Source organism: Pseudopodoces humilis, chromosome 1 (assembly GCF_049639895.1).
Source record: "Pseudopodoces humilis isolate 2021_Gansu_Grassland_sample_001 chromosome 1, ASM4963989v1, whole genome shotgun sequence".
Taxonomy (NCBI): domain Eukaryota; kingdom Metazoa; phylum Chordata; class Aves; order Passeriformes; family Paridae; genus Pseudopodoces; species Pseudopodoces humilis.
In genome coordinates this window covers 146,110,193-146,129,340 of record NC_142200.1, presented here as the reverse complement: position 1 = coordinate 146,129,340, position 19,148 = coordinate 146,110,193, and the positions used below count along the sequence as shown (strand labels likewise).

At 38.4% G+C, this 19,148-nt stretch overlaps 1 protein-coding gene across 4 annotated transcripts in view; it reads right to left on the bottom strand.

The window, feature by feature from the left end:
• PRKAG2 (protein kinase AMP-activated non-catalytic subunit gamma 2) overlaps positions 1 to 19,148 on the bottom strand; it is a 211,601-nt gene that overhangs the window by 4,717 nt on the left and 187,736 nt on the right. For all 4 annotated transcript variants that reach the window (XM_005527751.3, XM_088064457.1, XM_005527752.3 and 1 more), the window contains 8 exons: positions 11,076 to 11,157; positions 9,486 to 9,544; positions 8,038 to 8,083; positions 7,302 to 7,356; positions 5,303 to 5,429; positions 4,472 to 4,637; positions 4,105 to 4,142; positions 790 to 936 (listed from right to left, as the gene is read on the bottom strand). In XM_005527751.3, coding sequence (XP_005527808.2) covers positions 790 to 936; positions 4,105 to 4,142; positions 4,472 to 4,637; positions 5,303 to 5,429; positions 7,302 to 7,356; positions 8,038 to 8,083; positions 9,486 to 9,544; positions 11,076 to 11,157 — 720 coding nt within the window. The remainder of the gene's footprint in view (positions 1 to 789; positions 937 to 4,104; positions 4,143 to 4,471; positions 4,638 to 5,302; positions 5,430 to 7,301; positions 7,357 to 8,037; positions 8,084 to 9,485; positions 9,545 to 11,075; positions 11,158 to 19,148) is intronic.

Below are 19,148 nucleotides of genomic sequence, written 5' to 3'. Positions count from 1 at the left end.
AAAGTTACAAGTTCAAATTGCCTAATGAGGTTGTAAGGGCTTATTAACAAAGTGGAAGTTTTCCTCATATCAAGTATATGCCTGGTTACAACCCTAAAAAATTAGTAAATCTTGTAATTAATGAAGTTAAAGCATCTAAATGGAGCTGATCACACCCCAGAGAGGACTGAAACTGGGAATATTGATTTCCTTCTGCAGAGAAGCCTTACAGGGGAGGAAGACCTACAAACTCATTCACCTCTGCCTGTAAGAAGTTCCCAGTACTAACAAATAGATAAACTGCACCAAAAGAATGGACAGCACACATAAAAAATTTACAAGAGCATTTAGTGAAGGCTTCTTGACAAGAATTTACTTTATGGCCCTGTTTCACTGTACTTCTGTGAGAGCAGTGCAAGATTCCATCATGCATCAAAATGAGTTGCACCCAATAAATCTCCTGAGCCAAGCTATAAACTGGAGTTAAACAAATGATTTACTTGCAAAACTTATGACAAGCTTGGAAGAAACTTGGGAAAGCTCTGCACTCAGTTTAGTTAATGTCATAAAACAGAAATAAACAGAACAAATAACTGAATATTATTACAGGTATACTGTAAAATATTTTGCACATCCCTATATGCATCTAAAACACGAGTCTGTAGAGCAGACGTAGAGCAGACTGAGACCTAACACACACAATTATTAAAAAATACTTCCACCAAGTAATCAAAACAACTTAAAGAAGATAAATTTGTACTGTTTACCAGTTTCATAACACAAATTGTAACTTACTATGTAGGGACTCACCTCAGCCTTCACTATTCTATCCACAATGGTCTCCAGTGTTTCCAGCATACTACACTTTACAACACCTTCAAAATACTGAGAGCGGTGCTGTAGGGCTTGTGTCACCGTGATATCTAAGTTATTATACGTTTTTTCAGCAGCAAGATTCTGAAAAAAAAAACAACAAAAAACAAACCCAGGCCACATCAGACAGCTCAATACTTAGTAACAAAGTAATTAATAAAATAAATATTTTGGCATCAAGCAGATAGGCATTTGTGGTTTAAGCTGAGTCCATTCCAAGTAACATATTAAACAAAGCAGATGCTCTTCAGCTTCAGATTCTGGGAACTGTCAAGCACAATGATGCTAAACACCATCTGACACCCTGGGTTAATTGATAAAACTGGTAATATGCATTAGGCCTGTGAAAATCTTACTTTGTATCTCATCTTCGGCTTGGTGTCACTCATTCTGCTTTTGCCACGATCAGCAAATGCAAAGGTGAACTCCTCAGATTTCACACCACACAGAATATACAATTTTTTTTTCTGTTTGTTTTTCACAGGGCAGGGGAAGACACCAACTGTTCTGAACACCACCCACAGAGTAGATGCTAGTGACTGAGAGCTAAGCGGAGAGCAAATTCATTCTTCACCTTTCTAATTTGTGGGCTCAAACTCCCTCTCCTGGACTCAGCTGGTGCTGTCATTTTGTGTGTCTGGGTGTATTTTAATAAGTACTGTAACAATAATAACAATGAAATCCCATCCCTACCACTAAAGGGAAGAGATTAAAAGAATTTGAAAGCTGACATTTTAAACTTTCATTCTAAGGATAGGATCATGCCTGCAGTGAGAGAACTCTGTCCAGACCTGCAAAAGCTTTCTGTAGGTGAGACTACAGTGGTATTTTAGTAGTGTTGGCACAGCCTGGCCTACTGATTCTGCTGCTGAGGCACTGAAGGAATAACAATGACAGAGCTTTTAAATTAAAGCATTGGACCAAGCAATACAATTAAATTAATTTTTGGCTAGAAGATACACAGGTCAAGTTTTTTGATTGAATTACACCAAACATGACAATTCAAGATGATCATGAAGATAAAAACAATTTCAGTTAATTAATTTAACCAGGTCCTAATGAAGGACATTGAGAGGACATAAAAAACCTCTGCAAAATGAAGTCACCCTACACACAATAACTGGTGCAATATAAAGCTATTCCTATACATCACTTCATTCCCAGGTTTCCCCAATCTAGAACCTGAAAATTAATTCAGAACTCTAAAAATCAAAGAAATCTATCAACTTAAGACAGCTGCATACACAGACATGCCTTCAATCACCAAGCAAGGATATCAGCCACATGGTTACAAGTTAAAAATCAACATCTTGGAAATTCTACATTTATTGGAAGATCAGATCATATACTACAGATTATTTTTTTTTTTTTTTTCATCTTTTAAAGCTGAAGATCAGGTTGAAGCAGACTGATGAAATCTGGAAGCTCAGAGGTGATTATCTTTTAAGAACAGCATATTTTCCCCCTAACTTAATATGCAAACTAGGACATGTAAGGATAACCCCAAGTAATCAATAAATGCCCTAACTCTTTCCCATGTTACTAGCTGGATGCAAACAATTATATATCAAAAATTATACCTTTGTGGTTTGGGGTTTTTATTCAGTACCCAATACATACTTTTTCCCAGATAAATGATTCTATATGTTACCTCATCACTTAAAATGAGAAAAGAAGTGAAACACATAAGGAGCCCTCCTCCTTTTAGTGTCTTTCTGAAGAAGAATGGGACATGAAGGAAACATGTCCTGCCTCAAAACCTAACACAGGTACAAAATAAACTGAAACACTGAATCCACCAACTGTGAAATTTCATTGTCATTGATACATCAGGTCATTCTCTCCACAGCTACTGCCTGTTCCCTGACAAGCTTTTATGGCAGAAGAGGATCTTACACAGTAGAGAATCCCAAATAGTGAAGACAAATGCCTAGAAATGACAGGCATTTGATGAAAAAACAGTGACATCACAGTATTTTCAGTATTAAGAACAATGTTTGCAGCCAGAGATTTATAGGCTTAAGGTATTTCCACTTGGGACTATTCTTCATTTTACTGAAGGCCTTCTAGGCTGTGTTTCAGACACCTGGATTCTTCACTGGTGCAGCTGGTCAGTGGCAACCCGGGCAGTGAAATCGCTAGGAAATAATTGTAGTTGTCAGCTGCTGCAATTAGGAAGCAGGGGCACACTGCTGGGAGGGGTGAGGGATAAAAAAAAAATATGTATTTTTGAAGTTTCTGAAAGCCATGAGAATAGAAGAGCCCTTGCTCTCTGAGGCTGGTAAATCACGGCATGAATCTGAGTACGCAACTGGAATCTCGAGGGAAATCCAGAAACAGTGTCCTGGATTAGATCTAAAGTAGAAGGAATACGGATGCAAGGCTTTGGAGTCAGAGACATAAAAGAATGGGCCAAGTAGTTTTTACATCACTGAGAAGGTCAAGCTGTAAAAAGTTCTCAGACTGCACTGAGACATCTGCATTCTCTTTAAGAACACACTGGAGTGGCAGCAGCTGGAAAAAGGAAGTCTTCAGTCAAAAACAGAAACCAACAAGAACAGAACAGTTCAGCTGTAAGAGACCTACAATGATCACCTGGTCCAAGAGCCTGATGCTCCAGGGAGAAGCAAAAGCTGAGGCATTTTATTAAGGGCACTGCCCAAGTGCCTCATGAGCACTGACAGGCTGGGGGCATTGACCACCTCTCTGGGAAGGCTGTTCAGTGTTCTGCACCTCTTGGCAAAGAAATGCTTCCTAAAGCCCCATCTGAAACCCTGCAGTGTGGCTTTGAACCACTCCCATACTCTTGTCACTGGATCCCAGGGAGAAGAGCTCAGCACCTTATTCTCCACTTCCCCTCCTTAGGAAGCCTCAAGAGCAATGAGCCCATCACTCTTGGCCTCCTTTTCTCCACACTAGACAAACCCAGAGTCCTTAGGTATTCCTCATAGGATATTCCTTCCAGCCTTTTCACCAGCTTTGATCCCCTTATCTGAATTATGCCCAGCCAGATCTTATTTTGGGTAACATCCAGAGCAGTAAAAGCCTGTGTGCAAATAGTACTATTAAGGACAACTTAAATAAAAATAGTAACAAAAAGAAAAAAAATTATGTGCAGGGTGAATTTGATCTCTTTCATTCTACTTATTAACTACAGTCGAAGAAACAAAATAAAACTATCATATTAACAAATTAATTTGCAAATGCTTACTACATATAAAATATTGAAAAGAATTTAAGGGATATACTCACTATTACATCAAATTTGGAATAAATATCTACAACTTTTCCTAAAAAGAAAAGAAAAACCAAAGTTAACAAAGTGCTTAAAATACAGTATCAGTTTTCTTGCTTCCTGCTTTCATCTGTTATAATTACACAGAAAGAAATCACAGGTCAAGAAAGAAAGACTGAACAAAAAAGCCCCAAACTACCAACCAAATAATTAAATTCTTCCAAGATCATCAACCTATATTTGCATAAGTATTTCTTTATATTCCCTTTCTTCCCCCATGCTTTTTTAATGATTTTTTTTTTTACTGTTTCTTGTGTTTTCCCCTCTGCCTCAGCATCAGCCCAGGGCTCAGCAGCATTTCTCTTCCCCTACTCTTGTACCCACCTGACTCATCCACAACAGGTAATGCCGATATCCTTCGCTCTACAAAAATATTCAAGGCTTTAATGATAGGAGTGTCTGGATGTATGAAGGCAATGTTGTGATAAGTTCCTATTCCAAGTTCATCCAAATTCTTCTTCATAAAGGCAGGCTTTGGCATCTCTGACATCTAGGGGAGTCAAAAGGAATGGATTTACATTGACATTCACTCATCCATCTGCAGATTCCAAGTGATGGTCACCGCAGTTTCCTGATACTAGATTAATATAAAACCCAAACAACCGAAGGGGTTTCTGTTTAAAGCAGCTTTAAATTAAGACAATGTAACCAGGATTTTTGCTCCATTTTTTTTGTATTAACACATCACTAAAAGCTGTAGATCCTAAGCTATGTCATTCCCACTAAAACTGGAGAGACTAGATAGAAAACATTAATCTGAACATTTATTCTTGTTGCTTTGTTTGGCCTCCTGTTCATTGCTGTGACTAACATTACTACAGAGAGTAATGACAATCTCATCTCTGGGAGACAATTCATTTTTCTTTTTATGTAAACAAACTCCTGAAGCTGAGGAGATGTTCCAGAAACAACAGCAAATTATTCCAATAGACAAGTCCTTAGTGTTAAGGTTTATTTAAAGGAGTAAAATAAAGGTAAAACATAGGCCTTATATCAAACTTGAATTTCCCTGTTACAAATAAAACATACAGAAAGACACAATGAATATGGAAGTTCATTATGAAATTTCTGCACTAAGAATTTAATTACTTAATTATATCAGAGGTCTACTGTGGGGAAAAATCAGTTAAGCACAGCATAGCTTTAAATACTTACAAAAAGCTGGAGGAACTTGAGGATTCTTTTATGGGTAAGTATATAAAGTGCATTTCCACTGACTGGATCTATAACTGGCAATCTGTGGATTTTGTTTTTGATCAATGAATATACAGCGTCAAAAAGGCTGAGGAGAAAAACATTTTATTTTGTTAATGAATTCTAGCTAACAACAAGTAATGCCAAATGATATATATACACACATCTATAAATCCACATGAAGTATATGTGATAATTATTTGTGTTATCTTTAGTGCTACAAAAAACAGAAGTTGAGGGATTTAAAACTAACTTTTGCAGGTTTTTGCTTTGCAACACATCAGAAACCATATCCTCATGGAAAACTATATCTATTAAGAAAATTTCATGGAAAGTTTATTTTGTGGTATAAAGTACAGAAAAAATATTTCTTCACAAGTGTGAATTGTTTTTTCCAGTAAGTGCTGTGCTTGCAGTATCCCTGCACTCATAATGGGTCTTTCTGTTAAGAGAGAAACTGAAAAAATGGAGTTCTTGCATTTATTGAATCTCAATCCCAAACTTCTGTAACGTTGTCTACAAAGGGCATTTTTATAGCTACATGCATATATGCAAATAACCTCAAACAATTATCTAATAATTTCACTGAATTATCACTGGGGATTGGCAAAAAATGATCCTTAGGAGATCTAAAACATTCCCATGCACTGCAGACAAGGATTTAGCAACACTCCAACCTATGCAAGTCTGCTCTTCTTGCAAGTGACACTTTTATTTTTTCCCTTGGTGTAGTAAGGCCATGATAAAGCAGCTGACTAGCAACTGCAATAAATTAGCAAGTAATAAAGTTGGTAAAACTCTGATAAACACCTCCTTGCTGAAGCAGGCTTCTTCCCATACACAAGGTGTGTGTTCTGAGTCCATCACAGGGATGAAATAGCCCCATTTAATACACACAGAGTCAAGATTCCCCCACTGCTGCAGACTCCACTCCTGGAGTAAGTATTTAACAATTCCCAAGTGCTGCAGTCTGTCACAGAACCCAAGCCCATCTCTGGATCAGGTCTGAAGCTGACCTGCCATAACCTTTTATAAAAGTTTTACTGCATCTTCTTTATGGCAAGGCTTCTTGTGCTGCACCTCTGACTGAAAACAATTAAGGCTATTTTATTGTCTTAATAATATTATTTGCAACCTGCCACCATTCAAAATTAATTCCTCACAACTGAACTGAATGATTTATTCATAACTAAATGGCAATTCCACTAAGGATACAGCATATCATTACTTCAGTGTAATCACTGGAGCTCCCTTCACCAGCTTCCTTTGCCAGGGCACAAATAATCCCAGTCCACAAACTGAAACCAAGAACCAGAACTTCACCCTCCAGTTCAACAATTACGTAGCACTCAAGATTTAAGTGATCTCTCAAGTTATTTAGTAAATAAGGCATAATGACAGTAAAACTATTTTTTTTAACTTCCATCAAGAAGGAAAGGACAGTCATTTATATTTTAAGAAACAGAGCCTTATAGCAGAGCAGAACAAACCACAGAGATATTGTCTTTCCTTTAGTTAAGGAAAGTTACTTGCCTGGAAAAGGACTTTAAGTTTCCAGTTACTGTGACTGTTGAGAACAAGACAGCTGAAGGGCTACTTTTCTGTTTTTCGTAAAATAAAGATGACCTGCAGGCTTGCTTGAAGGGTCATGCTATTGCCTGTTTTGCATTTTGATTTTGATCCATGTCTAGCTCATTTACCAGAACAGTTATGCTAATAAATGGCAAAAATGTAATTAAAAATTCCCTTTTTTGGATAATCTAAAATGTCTTCACTCACAATTAAAAAAAAAAAGCTCTCACCCCTTCTTGATTAAAAGACAGTCCTTCTTTATTGTACTGTGGTTTGTAATACAAATTGTTTCTTCTTAAGATAGAGAAGAGACCTTAAAGAGGCCTTTAAATTAGAGTTGAAACAGTGCTAGTGTAACTCAAGCTAAGACTGAACAGTGAAATCCTACCTTGCATCTGGGGAGATGTTCACTAAAGGTTTGAAAGTCTCTTGTAAATAAAGCTCTGTGGATAGAAAATTAATAGACTGTTACCACTTCACACAAAAACATCAGCTCTTTTATGAAAGCATTTCATGAATTCATTCATACAAAATTAAGTGGCAGACAGCAATTTACAGTTATTCATTCTGCCATTTATGCACAGTGCTCTATATTGACATTAAAAAGACATAAAATTTAAAAGCAGGATTAAGCTTGATACCAGCAGAGGTCACTACAATCACAACAAATAATCCTTTACTTGTTTTGGTTCTGTGAGTATCTGCTGCACACAGATACCTGCACCTATCATTCCAAGGGATACAGACTACTTTTTACACAGAGCTGCCTCCCTGCAATCAGCACCTCTGTTCACACCCAGAATGTTGCACGAATTTCTGGCTGCATTGTGCAGATCACTCGGGCACAGCTCTATTCGTTCCCACTCCACATTGCCTCACTGCAGTCGCTTTTTTCCTTTTTTAAAGAAGCCACGAACAAGGGGCAAAGTGTTGTACAGCCCAGATCATCAGTCCACAGCTGTTTCAGATAAAAAAATAATGAATAGGAGCCAAAAGAGAAGCTTTTGCTATTTCTGCTTTCATTAAAGCATATGTGGAGAGAAGTCTATGATGAATTCAAAATCCACTACGCTGAAAAACATCAGAATCTAGTAAATTATCAACCAAGTAGTAAATATTCTTACCCCTCCAGGTTTCTATCTTGTGCTCCTCCAATTCATAAATCTGAACCTACAATGAGTAGATGGAAATTCAACTTGAAGTAATTTAATTTTAAATCCATCATTAACTTGCAACAATCCGAATAATTTTCTTGTATTTCATTGCCAAAAATCAAACAGAGTAAGAACAGTCCATAATTTCTTGTAAGAAGGAGAAAGGGTGCAATCCTGTCCCTAATGCAGAGTACAATCCTGGATTTATCACTTCAGGGGACAAGAAAGCCTTTGCTGGCCTGGGTTTGCAGTCCAGCTCTTTTCTGAACTCAAAGGCATCACCTCAGTAATTTGTAACACTTTCCAACAACCCCACACCGGTAAAAAGCTTACCCTGATCACCTGGCTTCTTAATGCTAAGAGAATAAAGTTACCTGGTCACTACCAAGCAAGAGCACTTCTTTAGGGAGAAACTACCTGGATGTTCCCCATCACTCAATGGTGGGTATTATCCAGCACATGAGTAGCATTGTGCTTCATATTGTATGTCCTGATGCTTTCAGGAAGAATGAATAAAATACTTTAAGAATTCAATTTTCTGCATAATTTCACCTATTAAAATTAGAGCATTCCCTGACAGAACATTTATTTATTTTTCTTACAGAAGACTGCATCAGTTACTTAAGTCAGACATTGTCCTTCCTCAGCTATTCCCTCCTTACTGCTGCCAGCTTAAGCAGAACCTGTGAATAGGACCTTAGACAATGTAAATGAGTGAGAACTCATTAGGTAAAGTCTCATGGAAAAATCAGTAATATTGATTTAGAGGGTCATTACAACATGGAAACAATTTTAAAGAAGTCACCATTGTGCAAGAACTTTTCATTTGTTCCTCCCTCCACTCCTTGTAAATCCCCAGGGAGAAAAAAAGAATTCTTTAACATGAAGAAAGGACAGTGCACCACTACTGGCATCTGATGAGAATTTCACTATAAATTTTAAAAAGTAACATGAGCTTTAAGAAGGTAAATACATCAGATGTCTGCTCCATGCAACTGTTCTTGATTTTTTTAGCCAGTGAAACATAGTACATATGTTTTAATTGGTAGAGAGGGAATTGTGATTTGACAGGAACAAGAAAGGGATGTAAATGTTTGTATGAACATGCAAGCTAGAGAATTTCATCAACTGACTGCCAATGGGAATTTCAAATTACAGTTACTTGAAGTCAACAGATCTCCAACTGATTGTGCAATTCAGCCACATAACTAAAATATTTGCATACATTTAGCTAGTTTAACTTGTTTATTCTATACCATCTCTCCAAGAATAGTAATTTTTTACAGCATCCAAGCCTCTGTAAGTTACCATCCAAAGACTTAAATAATAATGACAATCATCATACACCCTTCAGTTTGATATTTCAGTCTCTGTACTGTATGGCAAATGATCAAATTAAAGCTTAACATCATACTTACCATTGGAGACTTATAGTATCTATGCAGTATGTTAATGAAATCTGTAATTGTTAACATTCCTGTAACAAGTGATACACAGAAAAATTCAGGTCTTTAGATATATACTTAACATATAGAACTTTCAGCTATTTTCTCAATTTCTATTCACAATATATAACATCATAAATGTTAAATCCATGTAAAATACTACTGGTATTGGACTATTTAACCGTAGGATTTCAAAACCATGTCTATTCACTTTCACATCGACACAGTGCTTCAGAATAAAAACACATCTCAAGTAGTATTCAATATACAATATTATAACCCACTTTCAATCTGACTCAATAAACTCCTTGAATTCAGACCACATCCACCTCTAAAAACATGAAAAAAAAGGAGGTTTAGAACACTTTTCAAGGTTGGAGAACTATCCTTGCCTTTCATTTTCTTTTTGAATAAGACACATTCTGATTATGTACTTGCCAAGTCAGGCAGACTCCTAGACTCAAACAAAGGAATAGTACAATACATTTTCTTGACTATTACTTATTACAGAACTTCATTCAATCATTTCCATGGTAATCCTCAATGTCTGTATGGAAACGTGACTTTTCAAATGAGAAAAATAGCACATCCATTATATATCTATATCTATATATATATATTTTAAGCACCAACACCAAGCTATGTAATATAATATTGATGATTAGTTTAGTTACCTGAAAATATTAATCTTTTTTGAGCTTTCAAGTTCTAGACTTGAGAAGATGCAATTGCTCCACTGTTTACTACTCCTACATCTAAACTGAAGAAACTAAGAAATGGGAAGGGAAAAATTAATCTGGAGGTCAGCTTTAAATCAGTAGAGCTTAGTTACAGACAGAACATCAAGTGAGATCAAATGAAAATAAAAACCACAGCACTCCTATGGTGTACTGCAAGACTGCTCCTCCCCTCTTGGATTTAAAGTATTTTAGCAAATGCTTTATTAAGTAGCTACCATTCATTTCCAGGAATCCCCTTGTTCCAGGTCACAAGAAATACATACAATTCTATTTGTCACTGCCACTGTGACCCCATTTTCTAACTGCAACAGAGATCTAGTTTTGCAAAATTATTGTTGTGGTAATTAATGACTTGATTTTTAAAAAAGCAGTACATTCAGCTAATGTTTTTCACCCAACATGGGACATCTCTGCAGCTTCAGTTCTGGTTTTAGAGATCCTCACTGCACCTTATTGAGCACAGGCAGAGACTGGCTCGTACTGCACTTATATTAGGATACTGGCATATTAAATTATCTTTATAGTTCCTGTTTTCAAATTTTACTTTCTGTGACCATTGCCTTTATTTTTAAATACACATTGAAGTGCAAATATTAGAGACTGAATTTCAGAAGGTTGGGACCTAAAAGAAGCATCATAATTCTCAAGGCACAGCAACGCTGTGAAAGCTGGCACTATTTCACTCCTCACAAGGAGGGAAAAGAAACTCCCTTTGCCAGTATTTCTCTAGGATGTTACATGAAGGCCAGGCTCAGACCACCTTCTGAAACAATAAAGCACCTTGGAAATTCAAGTAATCCTGAAAAATGTCAGAACTACTTACCTACAAAACTCTGTTTTTTACTCTCCCACAGTGGAGCTGCTCTCACACCATTTGCCACCAAGGCAAAAAAGGCTTTTTTTACCTAAAAAAAAAAATAAAATTAAAAACTAAACAAATATATTTTTTTTGCCTTGATTTAGCATACCAGACACCAACAGAAGGGTTTCCCCTTTCACCAGGAAAAAACCCAAAAGCAGTATAAACAGGTAGGTGGCATTCCAAATGGAACAGAAACCACAATGCCAAACAAAAACCTTAAGCTTTTTGTTTTTAGAATGGTTAAAAAGCTAGAAAAAGCTTAGCAAAACTAGATCTGTTTTTCTTTTATTTTGTGAATATTCTAAATGAAAGCCTGATATAACCATAAAATAGAGAAGGCCTTAAAATTAATGCATGAAGACTATGCTATATTCTAGTCAATGTTTACTATAGCAAGTTGTTAAAAAAATGAGACTGAAACAAAAGCAGTTCCATATCCCCCACAGCTTTTAGACACCCGATTTACACAAATTTTAAAAAAGAGTTTGATTATTCTAAATACAACTGAAAGTTAAAAGAATTACCCCAGCCTGTTTTGCTGCTAAAGAAATCAACCAAATACTTCAATTTTTTAAATGAATTAATCTTCCCCAGAATCAGAGGTTACAGGGTCATAATGTCATTCTGAAAAGAAACACTTCCCTGTGAACTCTGGTTCTCTGAAAATGAAGGACTCAGGCACTGGTGCACCTCAAAATCCTCATCTGGTGATGTGCTGGAGTATGACATCCTTCCTGTCCTGCCCACACCCCTAAACAGTCTTCCTATGCAAAACACAATACAGAAGTGATGGCTCTTGCCCAGATCTTGACCTGGCACAAGACCAGGACACAACCAATTTTTATTTCTGTATCCATGAAATTTGTCCTTGGTCCAAGTAACACAGAATTGCAATTGCTTGATGACTGCAGTCTGAACTGATCATGATTATAAATCAGTATGTTAAAATTCTACTTTAAGTTATGTGCCAAGGGGATCCTCTCCACAACAGATCAATAGCAATAAAAGGGCTTCACAGTCAACAGAATCAGCATCCAATAAAGTAGCGGCAAAGAAAAATGTAGGGTGATTTGTATTTCTTGCTACATCTATGCAGCCTGTCTGTTTCCTCCCTGACCATGAGAAGCAAATCCACCTTCCAAACAGCAGCAGATGACAGATTCAAAGCTGCCTCCTAACTTCAGAGATCCCATATCACCAATGAACAGCAATAACCACCAGCCATCATCCCTTAACTGCACTGAAACTGAAGAAGTCACATGGGGAAAAACAACAACAAAACCCTAGGGCCAAAAGCAAGACTAAATACACAGGATCTATCTAGAAAATGGTTAAACAGAAAGGTGCCAGAGGTGTTCAGCTACCCCACTGACACAAGGAGGATTCAATCTAAACAAACATTACCAAATCCACCACAGGAGCATCCTAACTCATCAGGAAGACTGAAACCACAAAGAAACCCTCCAGGCAAGATATATGAAGTGTTCCCACATAACAGCATCACACTTTGAGTTAAGCAGGGAGCTATTTGGGGAGCAGATACGAGACAGATGTGAGCTCACACAGACCAATTGCAGCTTGGAGCAAAATAAGTTCTAACCATTCCTCATCAAAAAAAGGGGAAAGGACACTCGCACTGCTCGAAATCCCAAGCCTTCAGCTTTGGTATCTTTCCCCAGCAAGAGTCACCACACAAGGTCACAGTCACTGTCAGCTCATGTCCCTAGTCTTTCACAAGAGAAAGATGTTCAAGGCTGGATCAGAGCAAGAAGGGATCTTGAGGCCAGGGGGAAATAGCTTTCTCCCAGATAGCAATCATGCAACCCAACTCCTTCAGCAAGTTTACAAACCCTGTAATTGATAACCTGGAAAAGAAGCATGCCTGTGGCAGAAAACGCGTCAAAAGCTAACTACAGCACTTCAGGCAATCTCCAAATTCCTGCTACTACTTCTTTCCCAGACACAGTAGCAGCTAGCACCATGCTCAGATGAGTGAGACAGCAAGGCTGAGATATTATTTTAGATTCAGAAAAGACATTTCAAAATAAAGTTCCAAAGATACTACTCAAGATGCTGAGCTCGTAGATAACCCAGAATGAAAAGAAAGGATTCTTCAAAGGGTAAGTTCTTGCCCTGATCCTGTTTGATTTTCTTGCAAGTTTTTTGCCTCCAAGAATCACAAGAATCTTCAGTTAGGTGCCATCTTGTCTAGCTTTAAAATACATGTTTTGGAAAATCTGAGGGCTGCAGAACAGATACAGCTACTAAGACAGTTCAGAATTAAATCCTTCATAAAAGACAAGGACTTTAGCTTAAGCATAAGGATATTAAACATCTGATATAATAAATCACCAAAATTTAGTAAAGAAATACTTTAACTCAACCCCCCTGGGCTGTCCTCCTAGACCACAGCTATTGTTGCCTCCAGTTGTATTGTAGAAAGTGTTACATAGTCACCTTTTAAATAAAGTAATAATACCATCAGCTCTTAATATTTGTCTCTTATTTAAGTAAGGAAATTACAAAGCAAAAACCCATCTTAACTCTTCTTTGCTAAAACTGCTTGCTAGTACAAACATATACTCATCCACTCACACTTCCCTGCAGTTTCTGTGGCTGACCAATTTCAGTTGCCCAAAGTACTGCTTGGTGGCCAGCCAAAGCACAGGGGTGTGGAGCTGGGCTTCTGTCCAGCACTTTTAGATGTTTCAGTGATGCTCATGCAGAAAATACCCACAAGGACCTTGCTTTCTGTTGATATATAGTTAGTAGCCTTTGAAGATCTCCACCATGTCCCATCTTTGGACCTCCAACAGCGTCGTTAATTCTCGACCCCACAGTGTTGGACTGGCCTGACCTTCACCCATTGCTCAGCAGCCAGAGCTCATAGATTGTTGCTGTTCAACACCATATACAAATACTCTTTAAGCAAAGCACTTTTGTTCTCATTAACCATGTCCTAACACACACAATGAACCACTAAAAATGGGATTTATTTGCCCAGATTTAGAGGTTGTTCTGACATTTACCCTGACCTTGCATATTGACCCTGACTTCACAGTCATCTGGGGCACAACTCACCAGCCTTCCACATCCGTATCCCACAGATGCCATCCTCCCCTCACTAAGATGTCTAGACATTTACAATTAGAAGAGCAATCCTATTTTGTGTGACTGTCTTCTCCAAGATTCTGTCCTTTAAGTAGAAGAATCACATTTCAGCAAAAGAGCACAGCAATTAAATCCCAGATATATCATAGGTCACCTCAACAACAGCTGCTATTCCACTACATTGAGCACAACAGGAACAAGCTTTTCTTACTACAGGAACTCATTACACTGTAAATATGCTGAAGAAAAAAACAGACTAATTTGGGTTAGACACAACCTCTGGAGGTCACTGTTTCAGCACAGCATTCAAACATTTCCACTGCAAGTCTGCAGGAGGACAAAGCCTCTTCCAATATAACAGTCATTACCAAGAAAGCAAGAGAACCAGACAAAAAAGTCCTGTTTTTCAGGTAGAATATTTAGAAAACCTCATCCCTTACAATTACTGAGCTCCTAAAATAGCTGGATTACTGGGCAGTGAAACCAGGAACAGTAGTAGAAGGTTTCAACAGACTCCAGAATAAGTTTTTGCTCACTGCTGGGAAACTCTGAAATGGACACTCCTTCATATGAGATACCAGGAATTTTACAAGCCCTTGCAGAAATGCTCTCTCCAGTAAATATCTGTGAATGAGGGAACCACCTGAAAGGAAAACTGAGGATGAGCTCATTTCCAAAAATTCAGTGTGTGTACAACACACACACATTTGTTTCACCGAACACTGTATTAAGAAAACTGTAACTATGTCTTTAAGTAACCAGTGGATTCAGACCTGTTTTCTAGGACTGTCCCATAAGGCAATGAGGGTGACTGCTGCTGTTGAAATAATTGGCTTCATTTGCCTTGCAAAAAGATTCCTGTCCTTAACAAAAAGTTGTGAGAAAAGAGCCGTCACAGTTCCTGGTGCTAAAGGGTCAGAGCTGAGCAGAGAATCCCACTGAGCTGAAAAACACAACTCAGCACCACTGCCTCGTGACAAAATTCACTGAAAAGGCTCAAAGGCAGCAGAAGTAAGAAACAAAGCTATGGAACACCTTCAGATATGCTGGTACCAAGCAAGAGGATGATGCAATTCATTGTCCAGTAGCATTAAAGACCTGCCAGAACTTCTGAGGTAAGGCTGCAATCAAAAAGCAAGATGAAAAGTGTGTATCTCTGTTTCACTGTGTAAGCCAGCATCAGCCACTTGCCTGGAGAGCCCCTAATATAACCCTAGGAAATGTCTATTTTATCAGATCAGAATAGAAAGGAAGAAGCTCCTTTTTACAATCTTTGGCACAGAGCTCCCATAAAAGCAGTATGAGACCCTGACACTTTTATCATCTCTGATTCCTGATGGATGGATGCTCTGAGGCGATCTAGAACATTCATCATTTTCACTGGGTAAATTGACAGATTCACAGCTTATTTTTATTCCCAACTATTTTTAAGAAGTACAAAACTAGAGAGGACAAATACCTCCAAAAATACACATGTGGACTACAGTATCAAAGCCAAATCTTTCAGGCAGTCCCTGAGAAACAATCACTCTTCCTAGCATAACAAAGTGCAAAGTTTGACATGTAGTTGAAAGGAATTTACAAGAGGAAAGCATCCAGTCTTAGCAGACTCAGTAAGAATAGCTGAAGAACTAAAGGAGAAGGCTGGATTTCTCCACCAAACACCAAGGCATGAAGGGGCTTCTCAATGGCTTCCCCCTGCAAAGGGGGAAAAGTTTTATACTTTCAAAGGGAAACAGTTTTATCTCTATCTTCACAACACAAGCAAATGTGGCAAGGTCACTCCAGACACAGACTTTGTTCTCACCGTTAAGAGTGCGAAGGTGGAAGAAAAAGTTATTCTGAGAATTCCTTCTTGAGAGGCCAAACACTCCCATTTCAATAGTTCTTACCAAGTAGGAAGACACACAGCAGTACAACTGGTCTTTGTTGTAACAGGAAAGTCATTAGGACTCTGCTGCAACCTTTGTACAGAATAAAACCTGGGCAACCCACACCTCACTTCCTTGGTTCAAGCGTGTTTATGAGCCAAGAGTCCTGAATGAGGCAGCAGTTTCCAGACCAACATAAACAAGACTATGTTTCTTTAAGTAGCATGGCAAGGTCTCTGGCTGCCCAAACCTCAGCAAGTCTCCAAGAGAGGAAAAAGAAAGAACTACTGCAGGTAAAGCTGGTCTTGCTGCCTAAGACAGGTGTGACAGATCTCCCCTGCTACCCCCTCACACCACCAGGATTTCAGGCCATGCTTCCTCTGTACAAGGCTGCCACCTGAACAAAGTCCATGAAATATTATCTGGGAACGTGTTATAAACATATTACTAAGTTGAAAATACAACTTTGCCACAGAGCTCTTTGGACAGCCCTCCTCTTCTTTGCTGCTGGCATCATCTTCAAAGGACTTTTTCCTATGAGCTAAGTTGGAATATTCCTGCATCCATCCCCAGATCCCACAATTACCATTCTGATAATACAGAAGCAGTACAAGCTAAGTATTGTCCAACTCCATCATGCACTTTCACTTTGAAACAACTCACAATGGAAAGCATATTTAACTTGTAATTTTTTTTTTTCCTTCAAATAAAGCTGTGATGCCCAATCCAGACATCTTTTTAAGTTACAGAAAACTACAGTCCTGTAAAGGAGCTATTTTGAAAAGTTAAAAATCTCTCTTCTGGCGCATTTATATAATTCAGTGCTTTTACTAACTGATTTGTCTGGGGAGACTAAACCAGTGCGAAGAACACAACCAACCATCTCAGCATTATGACTGCTGCATTCAAATTCATTTTCCAATTATTTTCTTCTTTGGTCTATGAATTAATTAGAAGCATTTCCTCCTCAAAGGACTATGCTGTCAAACAAAGGCTACTTAAGGACAATAAAATTTTTCACCTACGGCAAGGGACAAGCACTTCTTGGACCATATCAAGTAGCATTTCCTCCTTTACCTTACCAAGCAGATTGGGGAAACATTGGACAAACCTGTTATTAACTGGGCAGCTACATTTGCTTCAACATCTGAAAAAACCCACCAATAAACATTCACAATCAGGTCCTCTAGCTCAGGTTGAATTTTGGAAAGCTTGTATGAAACCAGATCAAAATTAATTTATCTTTTGCACGTGATAGAAAGGGAACACTCCTGGGTAATCATGCACTTCTTACTGCCATGGCTGAGTAAAATATGTGATGGTTTAATACCCTTCAGGGCCAAGCCAAACCCCAGAAGTAACAGGCAGTCTTATCCTCCGGTTAAAACCATGCACATATTCTCGATTTCTCCCCTGGGAGCAGGTGCCATGTCCACATGCAGAGTTCTTCCCCACACCACATACCCATGGAAAGGTCCCAGTCCAGCCAAAGACAGCAAACCAAGACCTGCACTGACACTCTGTGTCAATGTGTCCAAATTGGAGCTTTGTGCTGTCAGATTTCACACCACAACGGGCTAACAGGGAATATCAGGTAAATTTGACGGGCAGAGCCAGTGGGAGCTGCTGCTGGGGAGGGGCACAGAAATTCCTTCACAGATTAAGATCTCATCCAAAAAGTGGTGATGGGGTAGAGAAGGCAGGAAGAATGATACGTAACTTTCACTCAGCCAAGCACAAACACCTTGCCTACACCCTGTGTAGAAATTTCTGTTTAAGTGGCACCTATCATTCCTCCAAGATCCACAAATGCCTATTGATTGTGAGAGCTGCAGGAATTAAACCCCTATGCTTGTATACCAGCAACAGGAGAAGCTCTGAAAAAAACACAACAGACTTCCCATATTTTGCTACTGATTCCAGCCTGATCTCAATGAAGGGAGCTTTTATGTGGCTGCTCAACTGCCTCAGCCCACATGCTGGTTAGAAGCTAAATTAGATGATTCTCTTACAGTTCTGTGGGCAGGGTGAGCAAGGAGGGGTATTCACACTCCTCAGAAATGCAGACAGCAGCAGCTTCATCAGGGAGAAACCTCAAAGCCAACTAAGGAACAGACAGTCAATCCTTTTGTAAAGCTGTGTGACAGCAGACCCAGAGTCTGCTGGGCAGTTCTGGGAGCAAACCATTCTGGAGCATTATTCCTGGAAGCCTGATTTATCTCATTACCGTGGAGAGAGGCAACACCCCAGACAAGAATGACCTGGAGAGAATCAGAATAATAAATCCATTTACTGAATAGAGTCAGCACAAGAAAGAGAAATATAAATCCTCTTCCATTCTTCTAATGTTGAATCCCTTGCATGCTCTGCAGAAGTTACAAGGTTTATTTACTGCTGGCTTGTCAATCACTGAAGAGGTTTCCGGAACACTGTTTAAAATAAATTTTTTTAGTTATGTGGTAGAAAATTATTTGAGCTCTTACTAGAGTGACAGGTTCCAACAAAAGCCTACATTTGTGATAACAACATCTGGTCCATTGACAACTTAGGTAATTTCATTAAACAGGCAGGTTAAATAATTTATCTGAGTCACGCAAAATTTCTTCAGCACATAGAAGGAAATAAAAGGAAAGAGTCTTTAGGATTCTGAAAGCTTATTCTGATTACTGTTTCCACATAGACATGATTTTTATTAGTTTATGAAGAAGTGCTGGACAAATGCTTTAAAAACAATTTCAAGGTCATGGTGAGCAAAAGCTACAGACGTTTTATTATTAAAACCCAAATTTACTTGTAACAGGTAAGAATATAATTTAGTCAAAGATTAGATAGAGCTTTTGACCCAAAGAGACCTTATGCAAACTCCACAAGACACAGCCACTACATTTACTAACAGATCATTCTTGGGACTGCAGATTGCTGCTTGATACAAAGGAGGGAAGTCCTCATCTAATACTCACCTTCTACATTCCTCTTCTAGGGTTAATTGCTCTGTGCTAGAAAACAAGCTAATCCTTCTCATCTTTGTGTAGTCTGGGCAAAGCCACAACAA